At 43.8% G+C, this 21,236-nt stretch overlaps 1 protein-coding gene across 1 annotated transcript in view; it reads right to left on the reverse strand.

Moving 5' to 3' along the window:
* Window positions 1-21,236, reverse strand: part of LOC120560407 (tetratricopeptide repeat protein 28-like) — a 391,494-nt gene that overhangs the window by 3,533 nt on the left and 366,725 nt on the right. The window contains 10 exon segments of the mRNA XM_039802872.1: window positions 1,824-1,931; window positions 3,718-3,847; window positions 4,589-4,612; window positions 5,294-5,370; window positions 7,077-7,387; window positions 8,237-8,285; window positions 8,378-8,625; window positions 10,694-11,238; window positions 12,079-12,258; window positions 12,353-12,497. Of these exon segments, the coding sequence (XP_039658806.1) occupies window positions 1,824-1,931; window positions 3,718-3,847; window positions 4,589-4,612; window positions 5,294-5,370; window positions 7,077-7,387; window positions 8,237-8,285; window positions 8,378-8,625; window positions 10,694-11,238; window positions 12,079-12,258; window positions 12,353-12,497 (1,817 nt within the window).

A 21,236-nucleotide genomic window follows, 5' to 3' on the forward strand; every position in this document is an offset into this window, starting at 1 on the left:
ATTCATTTTGACTGAAAAAAATAAGAAAAACAAGGACAAGAGCACATGTGTCAAACTCAAGGCCCGTGGGCCAAATCCGGGCCCTAGCATGTTCTGATCCGGCCCCCATATCAATTTAGGTTCACAAATTTTGAGTTTTTGTCACTTCTTCCAACCTTTTGGGCGCTTTTTTTCTATGATGGCTGAGGAACTTTTTTGCTGATTTTTTTAGGACTTTATGTCGACCAAACTGTGAGTGAGAAGACTATATGAGACATAATGCAATAATGCAATCAAAGATATTTGACTTTTTAGATTAAATAAAAGCATTAAAAGCAATAAACTATACATGTCTGGCTCTTGATATGATTGTCATGGTTTTTGGGGCATTTCCGCCTTTAAAGGAACACGCCAACTTATTGGGAATTTATCTTATTCACCGTAACCCCCAGAGTTAGACAAGTCCATACATACCCTTCTCATCTCCTTGCGTGCTGTAACGCTGTCTGACGGCTCCAGCGGCATCAGCCCATCACAGAACATGCAGGTGACTGGTTCCAGTAATCCTACTGCTCCGAATAAGTGACAAAATAACGCCAACATGTTCCTATTTACATGTTGTGATTTGTAGAGTCACAGCGTGTACAAAAAACTAACATCTTCTAACCGTAAACAAACCGGGAACTATATTCTCAGGCGGAAGAATATAGTACTTGGGCAGAGTGATATGCTCGCAGCAAGCCTGTCTGAGAATATAGTTCCCAGTTTGTTTACGGATAGAAGATGTCTGTGTCTCATGTTACGTTGTTTTTGTACACGCTGTGACTCTACAAATCACAACATGTAAATAGGAACATGTTGGCTGTTACCTGTCACTTTTGTCACAATTGGGAGCAGTAGGCTAGTTGGAACCAGTTACCTGCAGGATTTGTGCTGGGCTAAGCTAATGCTGGAGCCGTCAGACAGCGTTACAGCACGCACGGAGATGAGAAGGGTATGTATGGACTAGTCTAACTCTGGGGGTTACTGTGAGAAGGGTATGTATGGACTAGTCTAACTCTGGGGGTTACTGTGAGAAGGGTATGCATGGACTAGTCTAACTCTGGGGGTTACTGTGAGAAGGGTATGTATGGACTTGTCTTACTCTGGGGGTTACGGTGAATAAGCTAAATTCCCAATAAGTCAGCGTGTTCCTTTAATGGCCAGGACAGCTAGGTGAGTAATGGGATAAAGGGAGGGGGAAGACATGCAGGAAATCATCACAGGTCAGACTCGAACCCCAGACCTGTTATGGTTTCAGTGTTTTGCTTTGCATTTTGTTCCGTTTCTGTTGCCTTATTGGTTTCTGTATGTTTTCTGTGTCTGCATTTTCTGTACATTGCTGTTCCCTGTTGTGTTGATGTATTCTGTTCTGTGTCTTGTGTGTTTTGGTTTATTCCTGTGTTCTCTGTTATCCCTTGTGTTGCCTAGTGTTGTGTCAAGTGTCTGTAGTTAGGTTATGTCATGTTTTGTCTGTTTGTCCTGCTTCCTGTTTTATTTTGTAGCCATGCCCTTGTGTTTCCTCCCTGTGCCTTGTGTTTGCGCCTGCGTCAGTTTGCTCCTGCCTGTGTTTTTCCCGTCAGTTTGGTTTTTGTACGTTTTCCAGTCTTTGTACTGCCGCTTTTTGCTTTTATTAAATCCTCCACTTCAACGTTTGCCTGCCTGCCTGCCTGCTCTCTCTGCATTTTGGGCCCTCTACTTCCCTCGCCCGTAACAAGACCTCTGCGTTGAGGCATATACCTCTATGAATATGTGCGCCCGCTCTACCGACTGAGCCAACCCGGCCACCGTATAAGTATACTTACCAAACAGCGCCAGCAGAGACTGGAGTGCAAAGTGCAGGGTGCGGCGGTTGGCTAGCTTGCCGGTCTTCAGCACCACTTCCTCCTGGCCGACCTCGCATAAGTCAAATCCTGCACACACACAAAAGCACAACAGTTGTAACTCATGCATTGGACAGTGACTCCATTTACACGCACATATTGTTCCGGTTTTTGTCCATATTCTGAAATAGACAATATTCTGACTAAGCTGTTAACACGGCTAATGAAAGTGAATGTTCCACTAATATTCCCGTTTACATGCAGCCGTGCAAAACAGGATTTTTGTCAAAGTGTTCCAGCGGTGGAGGACTGGTTGGAGCGTGTGAACACAGCGTCCCTCTTTCATTCCTTCAACCGGCTTCTAGAAAAGGCCTCCTCATATCCAGAAACCTGTTCATGTCTAATTCTTTCATATTGTTTAAAAGTAGCTGTGTTTCTCCTCCTTTTCTTTCGGGCCGTGCGTCTCTACCGCCGCCCTGCAAACTCTTGGCTGGTTGGTTTGTGTACAGTAACCGTAGCAACGCACAGAGCTGACTGTAAGCCGTAAACGGGCGACTGACTGCAGTAAAAACCTAGCCTGACGTGGTCATACTCAGATTCTAGTCAGAATATGAACTTCCTGACCTCAAATGTTGTGGGCGGGGCTAAGTTTGGCTGGCAACCAGGCTAGTAAAAACCCTGATTGAGACGCAGATTTCCGAATGCGATGCATACATGCTCCTAAAACCTGAAAAATACCAACATATCACACACGTCTTAATCAGAAAATGCTATATTCGGAAAAAGGCCTTATTCTGAATATCCAAACGGAATCTGCTGTTTACATGACCTGTATCAAATTCAGAATATTGGCATATTACTGGACAGGGACATAGAGGGACACATGAATGCATGGGACAGGACTCAACAGTTCTCTTAGGCTATATTTACATCGCTACGTTTTGGTTTTAAAGGTATTATGGAGGATTTTCTTTTTCCGGGTGGATCATCAAGACTATTGGTCCTCCTGGTTGTCAATCATTCTGGTGCTATGTTTACGTAAGGCCGTGGTACGGGCACGTCCCTAGCTTTCAGGTGTATATGTGTTGTGAGCTTGAGCTACGGTTTCAGCCATTCATTAAAGCATTGAAGCTTTTGGGAGAATATTTCACACGCTGGCGTGCGCTAAAAGCACAGGTTGGGCTTCCCACTGATGCCTCAGTCGTGAAGTTTCTACTCCACAGGTAAAGTTTGGCGTGCTATTTGGAGAAATCCTTTTAAAATCACTGCTAGTAAAAGTTGATGTAAGCTATGATTAGCGATGCTAGCCCTGGCACAAGTCACGCACCGCACAGACACGGTAAACATCTCAATTTGTGAAAAAGTGCAAATCTTCTTTCTGAAAGTAGCTTGTATGAGCCATGCCGACAGCAACTTGTAAACAGTGCACTCTCGTGCACACGTTTAATAGGCGTTCCCTCTCGGGAGCAGGCAGAGTGTTGCGCATGTGCATTTTTTCAAAAAGTACAGAGGGCGGTTCTTTTCTAAAATTCGGGAAAATCCTCCACAATACCTTTAAGTGGAGTTTTGAGCCAAAAGTGATCTCAGTGCACACAAGTGTTTTTATCTCCAGTAGAAGAACTAATCTCCGTTTAAACTAACACGCCCAAACCTCATATCTCCTCAACATCCTGGTATACTGGGCATAGACAGGAGGCGCGTGGAGACTCTGAGGCTATTTTGCAGAGGCACCGCCGCTTTTCTCCAATAAACGCCAATAAACCAGAGCACGTTTTTTTCTCCCATCCCCGAATGCTATGTGGAGTAGCCAGACCCTCCTCCAGCGCGCTTTGGAGGAGGGTCTGGCAAAAGCGAGACTAGGTAACCGTTGACTCACCGAGAGCAGCCAGGAACTCGTGGCACCCTGGCAGTCTCCAGAGCTGCACGCTGATGGACACCTGAATGGGCAGGAGGGAGAAATCCTGTTCTTTCTCTCCCGTCTGGAGTTGGACTAGCACCTGGTGGAGCTGGAGGAAAAAAAAGAGGGAAAAGAGGAGCGGAGCGGTTAGGAACGAGCACAGGGACACAATAAAGGGGCAAATTCTACTGGAGATGCGATTAATGGGTAAAAAAAAGAAATTGATCAAACAATTTCTACTCTATGAAGAATGAAATCATCCAGAGGGACTGTAGTTCCGTGCTCTCATGTGCATTGTCCTCTATTTCAGTCACATCTTATTGTCCAACTACTGGAAACATATTTTCTGGAGTAGGTATGAACGGGTTTCTGTTTGAGTCCTCGGAGCAAAAGGACATCGGCAGGGAAGCTTTACGGGGGGGTTAACACATGCCCTGGGTGCACACTTGCCTGTTTTGTTTGGGGATTACTTGGTTGGGGACAGAGACACCTTTGTCAACATGACGAAACTGCAGAAAATAGAAACATGTCTGCTCGCTGCACGCTTCGTAACTACTTACATCATAGCTTTATCCCTTTCTACCAACCCTGAAACTGTCCTCAGACCTGTAATCTCCTCTGAACCAGGGTTGTAAATCTTTTAATACTCAAAATCCCTAAAATGGGACTGCAGGAACCAGCAAGAAAAAAGAAAAAGAAAAGATAAACAGATTGAACGTTTGTTAGGCTACACTCTATGCATGCAACAGCGTGAAAATACAAGACGATCAAGATCAAGTTTAGTGGGACAGAGAGTGGAGAGCGGAGGAGAAGAATGGGATGGAGTGCAGGGAGGTGAAGGCGCACTTACCATTGCCACCATATTTTTAACAGCCTTCAGACCGCACGGGAGGGGCAGGGGGGGAGAGAGAATAGGCTTTTTAATCGCATGCACAAAGGCCATTCACAAAGGGTACAAGGGTTCAGGTCAACAAGAAGGATAACAGCAACAGGTGACATCAGTGTTTAACAGTTTGACGCAATCAGCGTACTCAGATTAGGCTGACCACATTCCATGTTCTGTGCATTGAGACCCGTATTTGCAGTATGAGGCAACACCAACTGACTGCATAGTATTTAACTTTAAGCATGGGACAGCCACGTGTTGCATTTAAACGTAACATTAATTCTCCGGGCTCACGAGCTCGGGTGCAAGAGAACAGGACTCAAGACCGTAGTGTAGACTTTGTACTTGAACCGGCTGCTCGTTTCGGCTTCCATGCTGCAATTCAATGCAGATCAAGCTGCGCTTTTGAGTTGCCAGTGCGTTAGCGTGTATCCAGTCCTCACGTAACTAAGTTATGCAATCACATATCCCCTTAAAATATTCTCTTCTAGCAAGAGCCTCATGGCGCAAAGGCATGTAAAAGTTTCAGAGAAAGTAAGAGGGGCTGTCTCAAGAGCTCTTTACACACAACAATAGCAACGGTGTTTTGTTATTTGAGCCCAAAGAACGATTTCTATCAGATTTTAAAAATCCAGCAGCGTTTGCTCAGGGCTGCAGGGAGGGGCCTACCCGATTGATGAGCTGCTCCCCTGCCTCTGAAGCTGTGATGAGTTTGCACAAAGCCTGGAGAGCGGGCGGCGGCAGACCTGAGGGACGAGATCAAAGGAACATCCTCATTATTCACACACACACAGCACACACTTTAAACCCCAAACTAAGTAGCACTAGGACTAAATCTGGGGAGTGATATGAAACGGTACAAACACTGAAGACAGACCTGCTTGGTCACGTAATCACCAAATCAGTAAAGGGCCTGGCACACCAAGCGGACGGCTGAGAACTTTGCCTCGGCCAAAAGTCAGCACTGGTACTGTAGAAATATTTTATTAAAGCACCCATATTATGCTCATTTTCAGGTTCATAACTGTATTTTAAGGTTGTACCAGAATAGGTTTACATGGTTTAATTTTCAAAAAACACCATATTGTTGTTGTACTGCACAGCTCTCTCTCACTGCTGCAGATCCTCTTTTCACCTGGTTTCTGTTTTAGCTACAGAGTGAGACCTCTTTTCTTCTTCTCCTGTACTATCTTTGATTGCACTCGCATATGCGCAGTAGCTCAGATGTAGAGCATGTCAGCTAGCTAACTCTAGAGACAGTAAAAGAAAGGCTGTTTCTCCAACTTTGGTCAGTTACAAGGCAGGATCAGCTAGGAGACTTCTAAATGAGGGCGCACATGTAAGTAGTTCTTTTGTAGATTATGGTGAACTTGTGTGTGTTGTAGCAGTGCTTTGCTATTGAGAACGACGTAGCATGCTAGCGTTAGCGTTAGCCGGCTAACTGTGACGTCACAGTCCAAGGCCGATTTTGAACAGCTCACTAGGAGACTGAAGGCAGGACACATTCAGAAACCGTATCTCACTCAAAACAGCATGGATGGATCTTTTTCAAAGTCTGTATGTGTGTGGAAGCACCAGAGACACAAAAGAACACCCCAAATACCAGAAAAAGTGTTTTTTTCATAATATGGGCACTTTAACAATACGTGTGTGTATGTGCTCGTTGCAAAAGAGCTGCGTGCGTTGAGGAAGTGGCTGTAATAAAACAAGTTTAGGCCTTATATGGCATAAAAGTGCATTGTTTAATAAAGGTTACGAGAACAGAAGAGGAAGTTGCACCACGCAGAGGCCCCCGACCTTGGCGTGTGCGAGTGTGAAGATAACCAAAAACCGAATGACACTTAATGACAGAAGCTTTATGTCATAAACGTTTATGACTTGTTTATAATGTCTATGACACGTTCATGACCGTGTCATGTCACTCTTATGTAGATACCTTCAAGTAAAGTGTAACCGAATCTCATTAATTATACCTTATTTCACCAACGACCCATCCACTATTAATCGCAATGTTCATTTTTATGACTCGATGCGTGGATAAGCTGTTTGCTGGACGCTGAGTATCGCTAAACCCACGGACGTCGTTAGCATGTTATTTGAATCATGTGTGTCATCTAGCATATATCGTGAATATTGCGGTTATGAGGCTTATCCCGTATCTGATCGTATTCGGGATATGATGTTTACATGGCACACGGAGAAACCATGTCATTCACATCTACGTACAGCTGTCTGCTTTAAGCGCATGCACCTCTCTCTCTTACAAAATAAAATATTGTCACGATCTGGTCGTCTTGATATGATAAAAGTACGCTAGGAGCACACTCTCATACACGTTAAATATTATAAGAACAGCTGATTTCTGGCGCAGTAAACCCCTTCAGCGGGCAGGGCGGTTTTTGTGCCTACTATGAAATCGAGTCCTGCTGTAGAGCTTGTTTCAGGTACATACCCAGCAGGGATTGTAAAGTGGTGCTGCACTGCTGGAGCCTGTCCCCGGGATCAGCGGTGGGAAAGAAGACCGCAGCGGGCATACCGCTGCCCACCGAGTCCAGACGGAAGCCCACAGCGGTCAGCAGCGCCTGCCAGCCAGGGACACCCCCCACCTTGTTCTCCACACTTTGCTGGGACGTATACATGGAGTTACGCTGGCCGTTCTGTATCCTCTGAAGGGACTTCTCCACCTGCAAGTACCAGCGAAGTGCAGCGTCGTCAGCATATCTGCGCATCTTGGGTTGTGACATTTTGTATTGTGAGAAAGTCCTGGTGTGTGTCAGGGTTAGTATAGTGAGCTAAAACTAAAACTCAAAGGAAAATGAGCAGCGGAAAATACTTTGAGTAAAGTAACACTAAAACCTTAAAGAAAAAATAGAAAACTAAACCAGTTTAAATAACTTTTTTTACAGAAATTGAACTGACTTGACATTCCAGCAGATGGCGCTGTGTCGAAATTGCTTCACATTGGACAGTGAAGTAGCATGGAGATTAAACATTAAATATCGTGGCTATTCTTTAACCATGTATTTTGTCTATTTATGAAGCTGTACTTCTCAGATAGATTATACCTGGCCCTAACAAAAACTAAATATATAAAAAGAATCCTTTCTGAAACTAAACTAAAACCAGCTAAACATGTGTCTCACCTATTTAAAAAAACTTGCATTTATTTACTTTTATTGATATTTGCTATATTACTGTAGTCTTTGTTCTATTTAACAAATAAACAGATTTTCGATGTAGCAGAATGTCAATAAAGTTCTATACTATATACATCTAAAACCAGCAAACACTCTGAAAACTAAATAGAAATGAAATTGAAAAGTCAAAAATAAAATAAAATAAATGTGTGTGTGTGTATGTGTATGTGTATGTGTGTGTGTGTGTGTGAGAGTGTGTATGTGTGTGTCTGTGTGTGTGTGTGTGTGTGTGTGTGTGCTTGTTGTGGCCTGTGTGTGTGTGTGTATATATGTGTGTGTGTGCGGGTGTGTGGGTGTGTGTGTGTGTGTGTGTGTGTGTTTGTGTGTGTGTGTGTGGCCTGTGTGTGTGTGGTGTGTGTGTGTGTGTGTGTGTGTGTGTGTGTCTGTCTCCATATCTCACCAGATGGAGTAAAACTCTGAATACTTCATTCTGAAATGTTAATCATTACCAATCAGCATGTATCCTGGACAGAAAATAAGCAGTTAAAAAAAAGTCATCTCTTTTTTTTTATTATGGGAATGTAGAATTAACACGTGAGTGGGTATTGTGTCCAACCTGCCCAGTTGGAGGGGTGCGAGTACTGCTTGCTGCTCTGGACGGTCTTCATGGCGTCCGCCAGCGCTGCACTGGCCTTGGTCCCGTTGAGCAGCGCGGTGTAGAAGGCGTGGACAAACACTTTGGAGGCCGCGACGGGGACAGGCCACAGGGACACGAGAGCGCACTGAGCCCCGGCAGCCAGGAAGGCCCTGGTCAGTCCCACCACACCGTCTGCTGTCACTTTGCTGCTGGACTCCTGGTACGACCTGCAGCCACACGAGCCATATCATTGAATTAGGAAGCTATTAACGTTTAATAGCATAACCTCTGAAGCATTATTTGCTTTTTATTATCCTCCTAGGCTATCCAATTCTAATAAGATACATTACAATTTCTTTTTAAGTTAGGCTGACCAGATGAGAATGGGTAAAATTCGGGACGAGACTAGGCAGTCCTTCCAGTTTTTTTGTGATTGTTGCGGGAAAAATCCTTGATTATGTGGCACGTTTTCTTAAAAAATGCGATGGAATATGCTATATATGATATTTATGCAATTTTATGCGATGAAATTGCACGAACTTGCAAAAACTGCCGTTTGATGAAAAAGAGTAAACAAAGGGATTCCCCCCAACACCCTGCTTTTCGATGACGTTCGTGTAATTACGTCACTTAATAACGTTCCCGTGGCAACAGGGGAAAATGGCTGCTCTTGTGTGAATTAAACGCAACAATTTTAGATATATGTGACTTTCTTGCAACGAAAATGCGGGGATTATGAAATCATGCAAGCTCCGCATATTTTGCGCGGAAATCGAAAATTTATGCGGCGTAAGTGCGGCGTATTTGAAAAAATGGCGATTAAACAAAATAACATAAATAGACATAAATAGGCAACATAAAGTAATTTCGCTATTATTAGCTAGCACTAGCTAATGCCAATGTTAGGTAGCCGCTAGCTAACGCTAGCTTACGCGTGAGTCGTGACTTGAAGTCGTAACTTATGGGCTGAAAATTGTGTTTGGAATGCAGCAAAAGAGAGAAAGCAAAAAGATGAATCTTAACCCACAAACTCCCGTGCAGTTCGGTGCTTGTGTTTTCTGTTTTAAAACTTTCTCGTGGCAGCGATAGAGGCAGTGGTGTTTCCTGTTTGCCGTAGCGGACTCTCACACCGCCTCAAAACACACCGACAAGTACTCTAAAAGTTGAGTCTGTCTCAACTTTTCGCCACAAGCAGCTGCGATTTTTTTTTTTCGGCTTCCGAATTGCCTCTAAAGTGTTGAGTATCGAAAAATGCCTTGTCATTCAATTCCAAATATCAATACCTAAGGAGTAAATCTCGTCAGAGTCAGTGAGCCAATCAGCATGCAGCAAGCTTCTACCAAGATCTTACAATGTTTGTGATTGGCTGTCTAACGGTACACGTCGTAGACACGCAGGAAAAACTACGTCACACAGAGACGGACTCACGAGCTGGAAAAGAAATAAAAAGTATTTGTGCTGTAATATTTAATTGTGTGTGTAATGTTGTAATTTCTTTTTGTTTTATAAAATTAGTATCGCCAATCGTTTAGGAACAGGTATCGAAGTCACTTTATTGGTATCAGTACCGTTACCGAATATTTTTGAACGACACCCAGCCCTACCTTCCTCTGTCTCTGTGTTGGCGTTCTAACCTCCGGCTGATTTGTGAGGACTCTGGTTAACTGCTCCTCAGATCTCTGCAGGGTAAATCCAGACAGCTAGCTAGACTATCTGTCCAATCGGAGTTTTCTGTTAAACGACTAAAACTAAATTGGAACGTACACATGTTCCACCAAAAAAAAAACAGAGTTTTTTTGTGATTGTTGCGAGCAAAAATCCTTGATTATGTGGCACGTTTTCTTAAAAAATGCGATGGAATATGCTATATGATATTTATGTAATTTTATGCGATGAAATTGCGGGAACTTGCAAAAACTGCAGTTTGATGAAAAAGAGAAGAAAAAACTGATCCCCCAACACCCTGCTTTTCAATGTTCACGTCGCGTAATTACGTCACTTCATAACGCTCCCATGGCAACAGGGAAAAATGGCTGCTCTTGTGTGAAGTAAACGCAACATTTTTCAACTTTCTGCTAAGATTATGTGACTTTTTTGCAACAAAAATGCGGGGATTGTGAAATCATGCAAGCCCCGCATATTTTGCGCAGAAATCAGCAATTTATGCGGCGAAAGTGCGGCATATTTGAAAAAATGCCCCCCGCATCAATATGCGGACTTTGGCTGATTATGCGTTGAATTATGCGATTTTCTGGAGGGACTGTATTTTGCAGAGGCAACAACCAGCCAACCTACCCCAGCACCACCAGCTTGACGGGCAACCTCAGGTCCAATATATCCGCAGCTGTGAGCAGGAACTCCTGCAGGGGCGGGCTGTCACATATGCTCTCCACGTCACTGCTGTCGTCCTGCATGTGAAGAGACTCGGGGATGGTGTAGCCGCTTCCAATGGAGCCCTTCCTGCCTCGGCCACTGCTGCCTCTTCTCCCCCCTGCACCTCTCCCCACGGTCCCAACTCCCACGTTGGCGCCTGCTCCACCGGGCACGCTCTCAGGGTTTGGGGTGAGCACCAGAGCCGCTAGTTTCCAGGAAATGTGGGTGGCAAAGTGGGCACACTCGGCCTGTGTGAGGGCACTCATCACCCGCTCCTTGGTGGCAGCAGTGCCGGCCAGCGGTTGGCAGCCCAGCAGCTCAGCCACCATCAGGGCCTCCTCCTCTGCAGAGGGCATGGGTCCCCACAGCCAGCGGTCCATCACGGGCGAGGGCAGGCGAGGGTTCCCCACCACCGCTGCCATCGAGACACCGCCACATGGAGCCGGTCCAGGGCGCCGGGAGTGAGCCTACGAGCACAAAAATAAAGGTTATATTGTTTGAGATGTCTGGGTTATGACAACTTGGGATTGGCCCCAGACAACATAACCTTTGTACTGTATTCACTGTCGTCAAACTGTTCTTACAACATTTAAATGAGAAATCCAGCGCAACTTATACTACTGTGCTTTTTGTCTGCTCAGCTTGTAAATTTTTCATTTTTCACATTCCTTGTGACCAGGAAAACTTATGCTTTGACTGAAATGTTATTTCACTGCCTGACCTTCTCGTCTTATTTGTCTTCTGTAAGCTGTACCATATGAGTAGCCTAGAAATCTAGACGCACCCTAGCGGCAGCAAATTTATTTTGCAGCCAGAGGGGTCTAGGTACTCTCCGTTGGCTTGCGAGCTGGAAAAACCAAACTCTGGTCAGGCCAATCACATCGTGTATAGAGTCGGTGGGCGGGGCTTATGGCTGCTGCTGGGGAACAGCGGTCTTCTGGAAGACTTGGAGTTCAGCTTTTCTTTGAGAAAAGAACAAAGAACGGCACTGAAGTCATTCTTAAAAAAGGAAGATGTGTTCGGTGTTTTGCCGACCAAAAACAGCAAAAGTTTAATCTATCAGCTAGCGTTGCTCTGATTGGTTGTAGCGCTATCCTATTACGTGCAGAGGGAATTTGAAAGACAACTGTTTATCCCGCCCCTCGGATTGAGCCCTGCCAATGGGGAGTTCCCAGACCCAACATCTGGATGTGGGTCTGGCTTGTCAGGCTACCATATGAGCTGTTATTTGTCATATTTGCAAATAAAAATTTAAATCACAAAAGTGCGGCATTATATTTTTTAGTCGTGTGAAGGAGAAGGCCAACCTTTGCGCTGGTTCCAAGGCCATGGATGGAGGGAACAGCGATGAGGCTGAAGCGCTCGTACAGGTATTCGTTGGACGAGCTTCCTTTGAGCAAAGCGAAGGGGATGAGGTACAGCTCCCCCTCCAGCACCATCACCAGCTGTCTGTGTCTGCCGACGGGCCCGCTGGAGTGCATCAAGCCCTGTCAGACAAAAGGCTTAGTGCAAGGAAAATACTCATACGTCTCTCTCTAACACACAACCACATCAACAGCCAGGCACGGAGGAAGGCCTCACCCCCTCCATAGGCGCAATGAGCAGATCATAAAGGGCCCGCAGCGGAGGCTTTCCGAGGTTGCTGGAGCGACGAGGCAGCGAAGAGTTCCCGTCTTTGGCAGGTGACATGGTGTTACTGAACAGGCTGGTCATGCTCTGGCAACTCCTGCACAAACACAACAAGCACAACGTCAAGAAATACAGTTTTTTTAGTGTCTACCTCATACTTTTACTGTTACGTTGCAGACCCAAGACCCTGTTTCACACATCATGCATTCACAGTTAGTTTACCTGTTTGAATGCTGGACAGCTGTATTTGTTTTCTGTAATAATATGATATTGTAAAGTAGGGGCGGGACTTTATAAGCATTATTCTTCTGCCTGCGCCGTCTCAAACTCTCAAACTTTTTTTCTTGTTCTTTAATGGAATCGGATTGATTTGCCTGTTTGTGTTTTTATCAGATTTTTTTTCTTCTTCTACAGTATGTTGATTGTACAAGATTAAAAAAAATAAAAAATAAAAATAAAACAGAAAGCTCCCTAATTATTCTTTTCATCGGCAACATGCTCATTTTCAGGTTCATAACTGTATTTAGAGGTTGTACCAGAATAGGTTTACGTGGTTTCATTTTCAGAAAACACCATATATTTGTTGTACTGCACACTGCTGCAGCTCCTCTTTTCACCCTGTGTGTTGAGCTCTCTGTTTTAGCTACAGAGTGAGACATCTCACTTCTGTTCCATCTTTGTTGGGAGTCGCACATGCTCAGTAGCTAGGCAAGGACTACTAGCCAGTCAGAAGCAGAGTATGAGGGCGTGCCCTGACAGTAGCTAGGTAAGGACTACTAGCCAGTCAGAAGCAGAGTATGAGGGCGTGCCCTGACAGTACCTAGGTAAGGACTACTAGCCAGTCAGAAGCAGAGTATGAGGGCGTGCCACCCTAGCAGCTAGGTAAGGACTACTAGCCAGTCAGAAGAAGAGTATGAGGGCGTGCCCTGAAGTCACCTAGGTAAGGACTACTAGCCAGTCAGAAGCAGAGTATGAGGGCGTGCCCTGACAGTAACTAGGTAAGGACTACTAGCCAGTCAGAAGCAGAGTATGAGGGCGTGCCCTGACAGTACCTAGGTAAGGACTACTAGCCAGTCAGAAGCAGAGTATGAGGGCGTGCCCTGATAGTAGCTAGGTAAGGACTACTAGCCAGTCAGAAGCAGAGTAAGAGGGCGTCTGTCTCTGAAGTAAAGGCTGGACTACAGTAGAGCTGTTTGGAGCAGTTAGTGAACAGTGTTTTCTGTTGGAGATGGTAAGTCCCTTTGGGGGGGACTTTAGGCTTTTTCACTTTGTAAATTTATAACATGCACAAAAAAAGATATATAACACAATAAAGGAAAGGGAAAAAGCCAAAAAGCATAATATGAGCACTTTAAACAACAACAGATGGGTTGTAATTAAAAACACTGAAATAATCGAAGTCTCTCTTATAAAAATAAACATGTAAACAACCATGTATACAGCATGTAAACACGGGTCTCGTGTGTCAAACTGTCCTTTAACATCAAACCATGCTGCTGTAATAAATACGTGTTGGGAACGTGGCCTACGAGCTACATGTCTAACTCGCTTCATATGTTCCATCAGATTGTAATTGTAATTTATTTATTTGAACAGGGACAGTGCACAAAAAAACATTAATAGATGTCTTGTGCCAGGTTGTAGCAAATAGCTAGTTTCCGCCCCTAGGTCCCTGGGCAGGTAGATGGCGCAATAAAATACAGACAAAGTATTTACAGTATGCAATACAGATACATAAAGTCATAAAAATCTACAGACATTATTGTCCCCCTATCCCACCCCATCTAGAGCTAAAATTAGACCCTCTTAGCTCTGTAGGAAGAGTATTCCACTGATTTATAGCCACAAAGGAGAATGATGTGAGACACAAAACTCAGCCACTGTACTCTTCTGAGTGTGTGTGTGTGTGTGTGTGTGTGTGTGTGTGTGTGTGTGTGTGTGTGTGTGTGTGTGTGTGTGTGTGTGTGTGTGTGTGTGTGTGTGTGTGTGTGTGCTGTGTGTGTGGCAGCAGTACTAAGCTGCATGAGAAGAGCTGCGATCCAACCCTCTCATCATACAGTAGAGGCCTGTCTCTTTTTCTAACATGCTCGCTGTCAGATGTAAAGGCTCACAGAGTGAAAGAAAGATGAAGGCAGGCCATACTGGTTCTCCATTGTGTAATCCCTCTAGGAACACATATCCAACTATAAAGCACGGTGTGTGTGTGTGTGTGTGTGTGTGTGTGTGTGTGTGTCCGTCCGTTGTCTTTCATATATCTCGAGAACCGTTCATCGTTTGGAATTTGGAGCAGTTGGGACAGTGTTGAATATTAACCCTTGTGTTGTCTTCCCAGTCGACCATGATGCAACTTTTTGATTTTCTGCGTCAAAATGTAAAGAAAGTGTGTGTGTCACCTTTTTCAAAGATTTCTCACTTTTTCTGCAGTTTTTGAAGATTTTCCCGACTTTTTGTCACTTTTTTTCGATGTTTTTGTCACTTTTTTGACATTTTTGTCACTTTTCCCATGTTTGTGTCACTTTTTTCAAAATTTTCTCACTCTTTCTGGCGTTTTGAAGATTTTCCCGACATTTTTGTCACTTTTTACAATGTTTTTGTCACTTTTTTGACATTTTTTTCCTACGTTTTTCAATGTTCTATTATCAATTTTTCTTTACATGCTATAAAATTGAATAAAACACCCAAATTCAATGAAAGTAGTGAACTGATCATTTATTTAACTTGTGAAGAGCGTCGTAGGGAACCATCCACGTTATTTGGTTTTAAAATTTGGTTGAAAGAAACACAAATTTCTGATATAGAAACTTTTTGAAAATGGGTAATATTTGACCCGAGGAAACAACATGAGGGTTAATAAATATGAATTAAACTAAGCGACCGCACAATAAAGGTTGAGGGGAAAAAAAAGGGGTACGTGAGTTCCTCTGGCAGGGCTTTGGGGGTACCTCAGACAAAAAAAACAAAGTCTGGAATCACTGCACTAGCATATAAACTGTAATTTCACATGACAGGAAGCAATATTACTGAGAAAATGATGTCAATATGAAAAGCTCCACTAGATGGCAGTATTGCACTGTGGTTAGTCTAGTGCAGACACATGAAGCTCGCCAGAATAACCGGAGAGCAGGGCTCATCCCGTCTTTTACAGGGACCTTTCTCTACATACATATCAACAATCAGAGCTGCAACATGATGAAATATGAGATTGTGAGTGTCTTCAATGAATAGAACCGAGAGAGAGCCGAGCCACTGCTGCTACTGCGACTGCACGCGCCGCCAATGCCCTCCCGGTGAGTATTTTTGCAGCAGTAACAGAAATCAGGTAACTGCCCTGTGTGTTTGAGGCATGTCTGCTGTGTGACGGCTCCCTGCTCGGGTAAAGGCACACACAAACTAAGGCTGCAACTAACGACTGTTTTCTCGATTAATGGAGAAGCTGTTTTGTGTATAAAATGTCAGAAAATGTTTCCATATGTAATCTATTACTGACCTACTCTGAGCAAACCACGGACATTGGCGAACAATATATCAGCGGTCAAGGAAGGTCACTGGTAATGTAGACTTTGTGTGTACTGGATGTGCACTATGTGTAAGTTTAGTCTACGTTCATGACACTGTCATGAACGTCTCATAAACGTTATGAACAAGTCATAAATGTTTATGACTTCTGTCATCAACTGTCATTCGGTTTTTGTAATGACAACTTGACATTAAATTACTTTGAAGTGTCCTTATTAAGACAACTTGACATTAAACAGGATGTTGTCAAGTTGTCATGACCAAGACATCTTCTGGTAATGTCATCCTGGTTAATGTCAAGTCGTTGGTAAAAATTTGGTATAATGTCATGTAAATTAGGGTTATTGACCATGAATTAAAAAAAGAAAACGTTAAGAAGTGACCGAAACGTTTTAAAAAGTGTCAAAAAGCATCGAAAAAAGGGACAAAATTGTCAGGAAAAGCGCAAAAAAAAAAGTTAAATTTCAATTATGACCCCGAACGACAACAAGTTCATGGTAAAACGGGAAAACAACATAAGGGTTAACATAAAAAATGACTCAAACCGATTCACTGATTATCAAAATAGTTGTAGAGGTAATCAATTCATCTTTGCAGCTCTACGACATACTGGGAACTGGGCTAATTGTGGCCGTGGGGTTAGAAGCCTTGGGCGCTGCAGGCACACAGCGCCGAGCTCTACGGCCACAACTCTCCATCTGTTCCACCAGCCAGCGTTTCCTCCTCCTATCCTGCCCTTCTGGTAGCCCCCACCCCCAGCCACTGGCTTCCCTCCAGCCTCCCGACACTCTTGTCTCTCTCCCAGGCCCTGGCATGAGCCGAGCTCCATGGGAAAGCAAACAATCGTTTGTTAGCCTGACAGGGAGAATGAAGAGAGGAGGCAGGGGAGAAGCCAAAGAGAAGGTGAGTGTCAAGTGCGGAGGGAAGCTGCGAAAAGAAAAAGACAGAGTGGCGAGGCCGAGGGTGAAGAAAGCATTCAGCGGCTGCTTATTTTGGGCTACAGCTGAACGACTTTGAAGGGCTACGCCACCGTTTGTTGAAATAGGGATCATCACGGTCTGCCCTAGCTGTAGATAGGTGGGGTCTCCTCTAGCTGTAGATAGGTGGGGTCTCCTCTAGCTGTAGATAGGTGGGGTCTCCTCTAGCTGTAGATAGGTGGGGTCTCCTCTAGCTGTAGGTAGGTGGGGTCTCCTCTAGCTGTAGATAGGTGGGGTCTCCCCTAGCTGTAGATAGGTGGGGTCTCCTCTAGCTGTAGATAGGTGGGGTCTCCCCTAGCTGTAGATAGGTGGGGTCTCCTCTAGCTGTAGATAGGTGGGGTCTCCTCTAGCTGTAGATAGGTGGGGTCTCCTCTAGCTGTAGATAGGTGGGGTCTCCTCTAGCTGTAGATAGGGCGGGTCTCCTCTAGCTGTAGGTAGGTGGGGTCTCCTCTAGCTGTAGATAGGTGGGGTCTCCTCTAGCTGTAGATAGGTGGGCCAACGCATTTTTTGTGCATGCATCGTTTTAGTCCGGTGCAACACTGGCAGCGCCGCCGCTAGTTAGCTTAGCGTAGTGAATGGAATCCTATGTTGCCGGTTAGCATGTTGTGAGTAAAAGTGAGCCAACAAAAGACAAAAAAAAACAACCTAATTACTTGCTCTGAGACAAAAAAGGCGTTGGCCCACCTATCTACAGCCAGGGGAGACCGTGATAAGAACTATTTCAACAAACGGTGGAGTATCCCTTTAAGTGTGATCTGAGAGGGGATACAAATGGTGCGTTCCATTTACCTCGGGGACTTGGAAGCCAGAGCCGGCGAACGACGTCACACCCGTGTTGAAAACACCTATTTATGAACTTCAATATCCAATGGAAAATAATCTCGAAATGTAATAGCACAACGTGGTGTCAACATATATATATATATATAAAAAAAAAAAGTGCTTTTAAACCGGAGAGCAGAGTTCACGTTGCGGCGAAAACAAAATACGTTCGTTCCTCGGGGAGAGTTTTAATCCAAACTGTGATCTTTTGGTTACACTTTACTTGAAGGTATCTACATAAGAGTGACATGACACTGTCATGAACATGTCATAAACATTACAAACAAGTCATAAATGTTTATGACGTAACGCTTCTTTTAGTAAGTGTCATTCGGTTTTTGTCATGAAAGTTATGGGTAGAGTTAGAGTTCATGACTGTGTCATGACAGTGTCATGTGTTCATGACACTGTCATGACACTCTTATGTAGATACCTTCAAGCAAAGTGTTACCATATACAGTCCCTCCAGAAAAACGTGATTATGCGATTGCATAATTCAATGTATAATCAGCCAAAGTCCACATTATTATTTATGCAGGGGGGGGCGCCGCATTTTTTCAAATACGTCGCACTTTCGCTGCATAAATTGCCAATTTCTGCGCAAAATATGCGGAGCTTGCATGATTTCATTCCATAATATATCTTATCAGAAAGTTGGAAAATGTTGCGTTTACTTCACACAAGAGCAGCAATTTTCCCCTGTTGCCATGGGAACGTTATGAAGTGATATAATAATGCGACGTGAACATCATCGAAAAGCAGGATGTTGGGGGGGGGGGAAATCACTTTTTTTTCTCTTTTTCATCAAACAGCAGTTTTTGCAAGTTCCCGCAATTTCATCGCAAAAATAGCATAAATATCATTTTTTAAGAAAACGTGCCGCATAATCAAGGATTTTTGCCCCCAACAATCACAAAAAAACTCTAAATAATGTTATCACTTCCTCTCAAGCCGCGATGAACACGCCCACCCGCAAGTTGTCAAGTTGTCAAGACCAAGACAACTTCTGGCAATGTCACTTTGATTAATGTCAAGTTGTCATAATAGAGACAGCCCAAACAATGTCAACTTGTCATGACAAAAACTGAATGACACTTAATGACAGAAGTCATAAACGTTTATGACTTGTTCATAACGTGTATGACACTATAAGTGCACAATATAATAATCATTAAATAATATAAATGAGACCATAAACAACATACAGTATGTGGCTCCTACAACACCATCTGTTGTAGGCCTAATATTGCTTAATTAGACTTTTTACACTGACCTAATTTCTAGCTGCGATGTAAATGATTGCTGAACTCAGCTCTTGTGATGCCTGTTCTATCGGTGCTTACTGCCTCTTCACTGACAACTTCATCAACATCCTCAAACAATCTCATTACGCTTTTATCACTGCGCATACAAACGTATTCAATCAGACACACAGAGGATTAGACACGGGGAGACTTCCATCAACACCTTCTCATAGTAATCCTTCCAGGCTCCCTGGTTTAGAAGATTAGATCTGTGTTAAAAACAGGGCAATCGATGAGAACACCAAATGAAGATATCACACCAGGAATAGGGGTGTAATGATACGAGAGCTGCACTGATTAATCGATAAGTTGTCAACTAATCAGCCATGCACTTTCACTGTTAAATTGAATGCAGTATAGAGGTGGATGAACAATGTCTTTGTCATCGTGTATTTTTTGTTTTGTCAATGTGTATGTCACCATTATGTGTGCCTTTTAATTTATATTGAATGAGTGCTGTATGACTGCTGGCTGTCTCTGTGTTAAAGCGGCCCATATAATGCTCATTTTCAGGTTCCTAATTGTAATTTGAGATTGTACCAGAATAGGTTTACATGGTTTAATTTTCAAAAAACACCATATCTTTGTTGTACTGCACATTGCTGCAGCTCCTCTTTTCACCCTGTGTTCAGGTCTCTGTTTTAGCTACAGAGTGAGACATCTCAACTTCTGTAACATCTCTGTTGTCAGTCGCCCATGCTCAGTAGCTAGGTAAGGACTACATGAGCTAGCTAGTTGTTTCTCCAACTTCGGCCTGTACAAGGCAGGATTAGCCGGGATACTTCTTCTAAACGAGGGCGCACTTCCAACTTTGCGTGGAATACCTGCAGAACAGGGACATGGTAGTAGTTCTATACAGTTTATTTTGTAGATTAGGATGAATTTGTGTGTGTTGTAGCAGTGTTTTGCCATTGAGAACGAGCATGCTAACTGTTAGCCCCCTAGGCCCCTCGTTTCGGCTAGTGCCGTAGAAAGCCGTGCCGATTTTGAACAGCTCACCCGGAGACTGAAGGCAGGACACATTCAGAAACCGTATCTCACTCAGAACACCATGGATGGATTTTTTTCAAAGTTTGTATGCGTGTGGAAGCACCAGAGACACAAAATAACACCCCAAATCCCAGAAAAAGTGTTTTTTTTTTCATAATATGGGCATGTTAAACGTGCGGTATACTCGCAAATGTGACATCATGGGAGCGCCCTAACTATTTACACTAGCGCGCGTGTTGGTCGCGACACTACTTGCAGTCTTCTCCTGAGCAGAGGTGGCGCTAATGAGCAAAGGCTCCCGACTTTGCTCTTTCTACGGACTAGAAGAAGAAGAAGAAAAAGGTAAACAACGGCAGAGCAGGCAGCAGCATTGACGTCAATGCTTTGATTTGATTGGATGAGCTACTTGGTGGGATCAAGCCTTTCATTCACCATAAAAGAACTCATCTTAACGCAGGAAGTTTACAAGACTTGCAGTCATTGGCTAACAGCTAGCTAGTGAGAGCCTGGCTATCAGCATCCTTTACCCAGCACAACTGGGCGAGCTCATGAATAGTAATGAGCTCAGGCAGTATGATGTCAGACTGACCAGCTTTTGTGATTGGCCTGATTTATCCGCTTATTTCTTTTCAGTGTCTAGAGCTGACAGAGGAGGCAGCAGTTCATGTTCACATTCACCACATAACACAAACACATATGGACCTAACAGATTTCAAAAAGTACAAGTAAAAATTTTTTTGTGTGACAGGGCACCTTTAAAAGTGCATTAAGGGCTCTTTTGAGTCAACTTATACAAAACATTTGCACTTAAACATTAGAAATGTGGCACTTTTTTGGGGCGCCCGTGTAGCTCAGTTGGTAGAGTGCGCGCCCACATGTAGAGGTTATTTCTTGACGCAGAGGCCCAGGGTCCAAATCCTACCCGTGGTGATTTCCTGCATGTCTACCCCCTCTCTCTACCCTTTCATATCTAAGCTGTCCCAGTGATTAGAGGCGTAAAGGCCTAAAAAAAATTATATTATTCTTTTAATAAATAAATAAAAAAAGGAATTTGTCTCGAGGAGCTCAGTAATAAAATTGTGAAATCGTATTTTAGTTCAGATGGGCATGTGATATTGGTTTATATCGATCGCATCGTGGCAGACTTTGTGATTATTAGCAAATATATCGTTGTCCAAAGAATCAATATAATTATTTACATTAACCAGGAAGCACTGACCTTCAAAT

Source organism: Perca fluviatilis, chromosome 6 (assembly GCF_010015445.1).
Source record: "Perca fluviatilis chromosome 6, GENO_Pfluv_1.0, whole genome shotgun sequence".
Taxonomy (NCBI): Eukaryota; Metazoa; Chordata; class Actinopteri; order Perciformes; family Percidae; genus Perca; species Perca fluviatilis.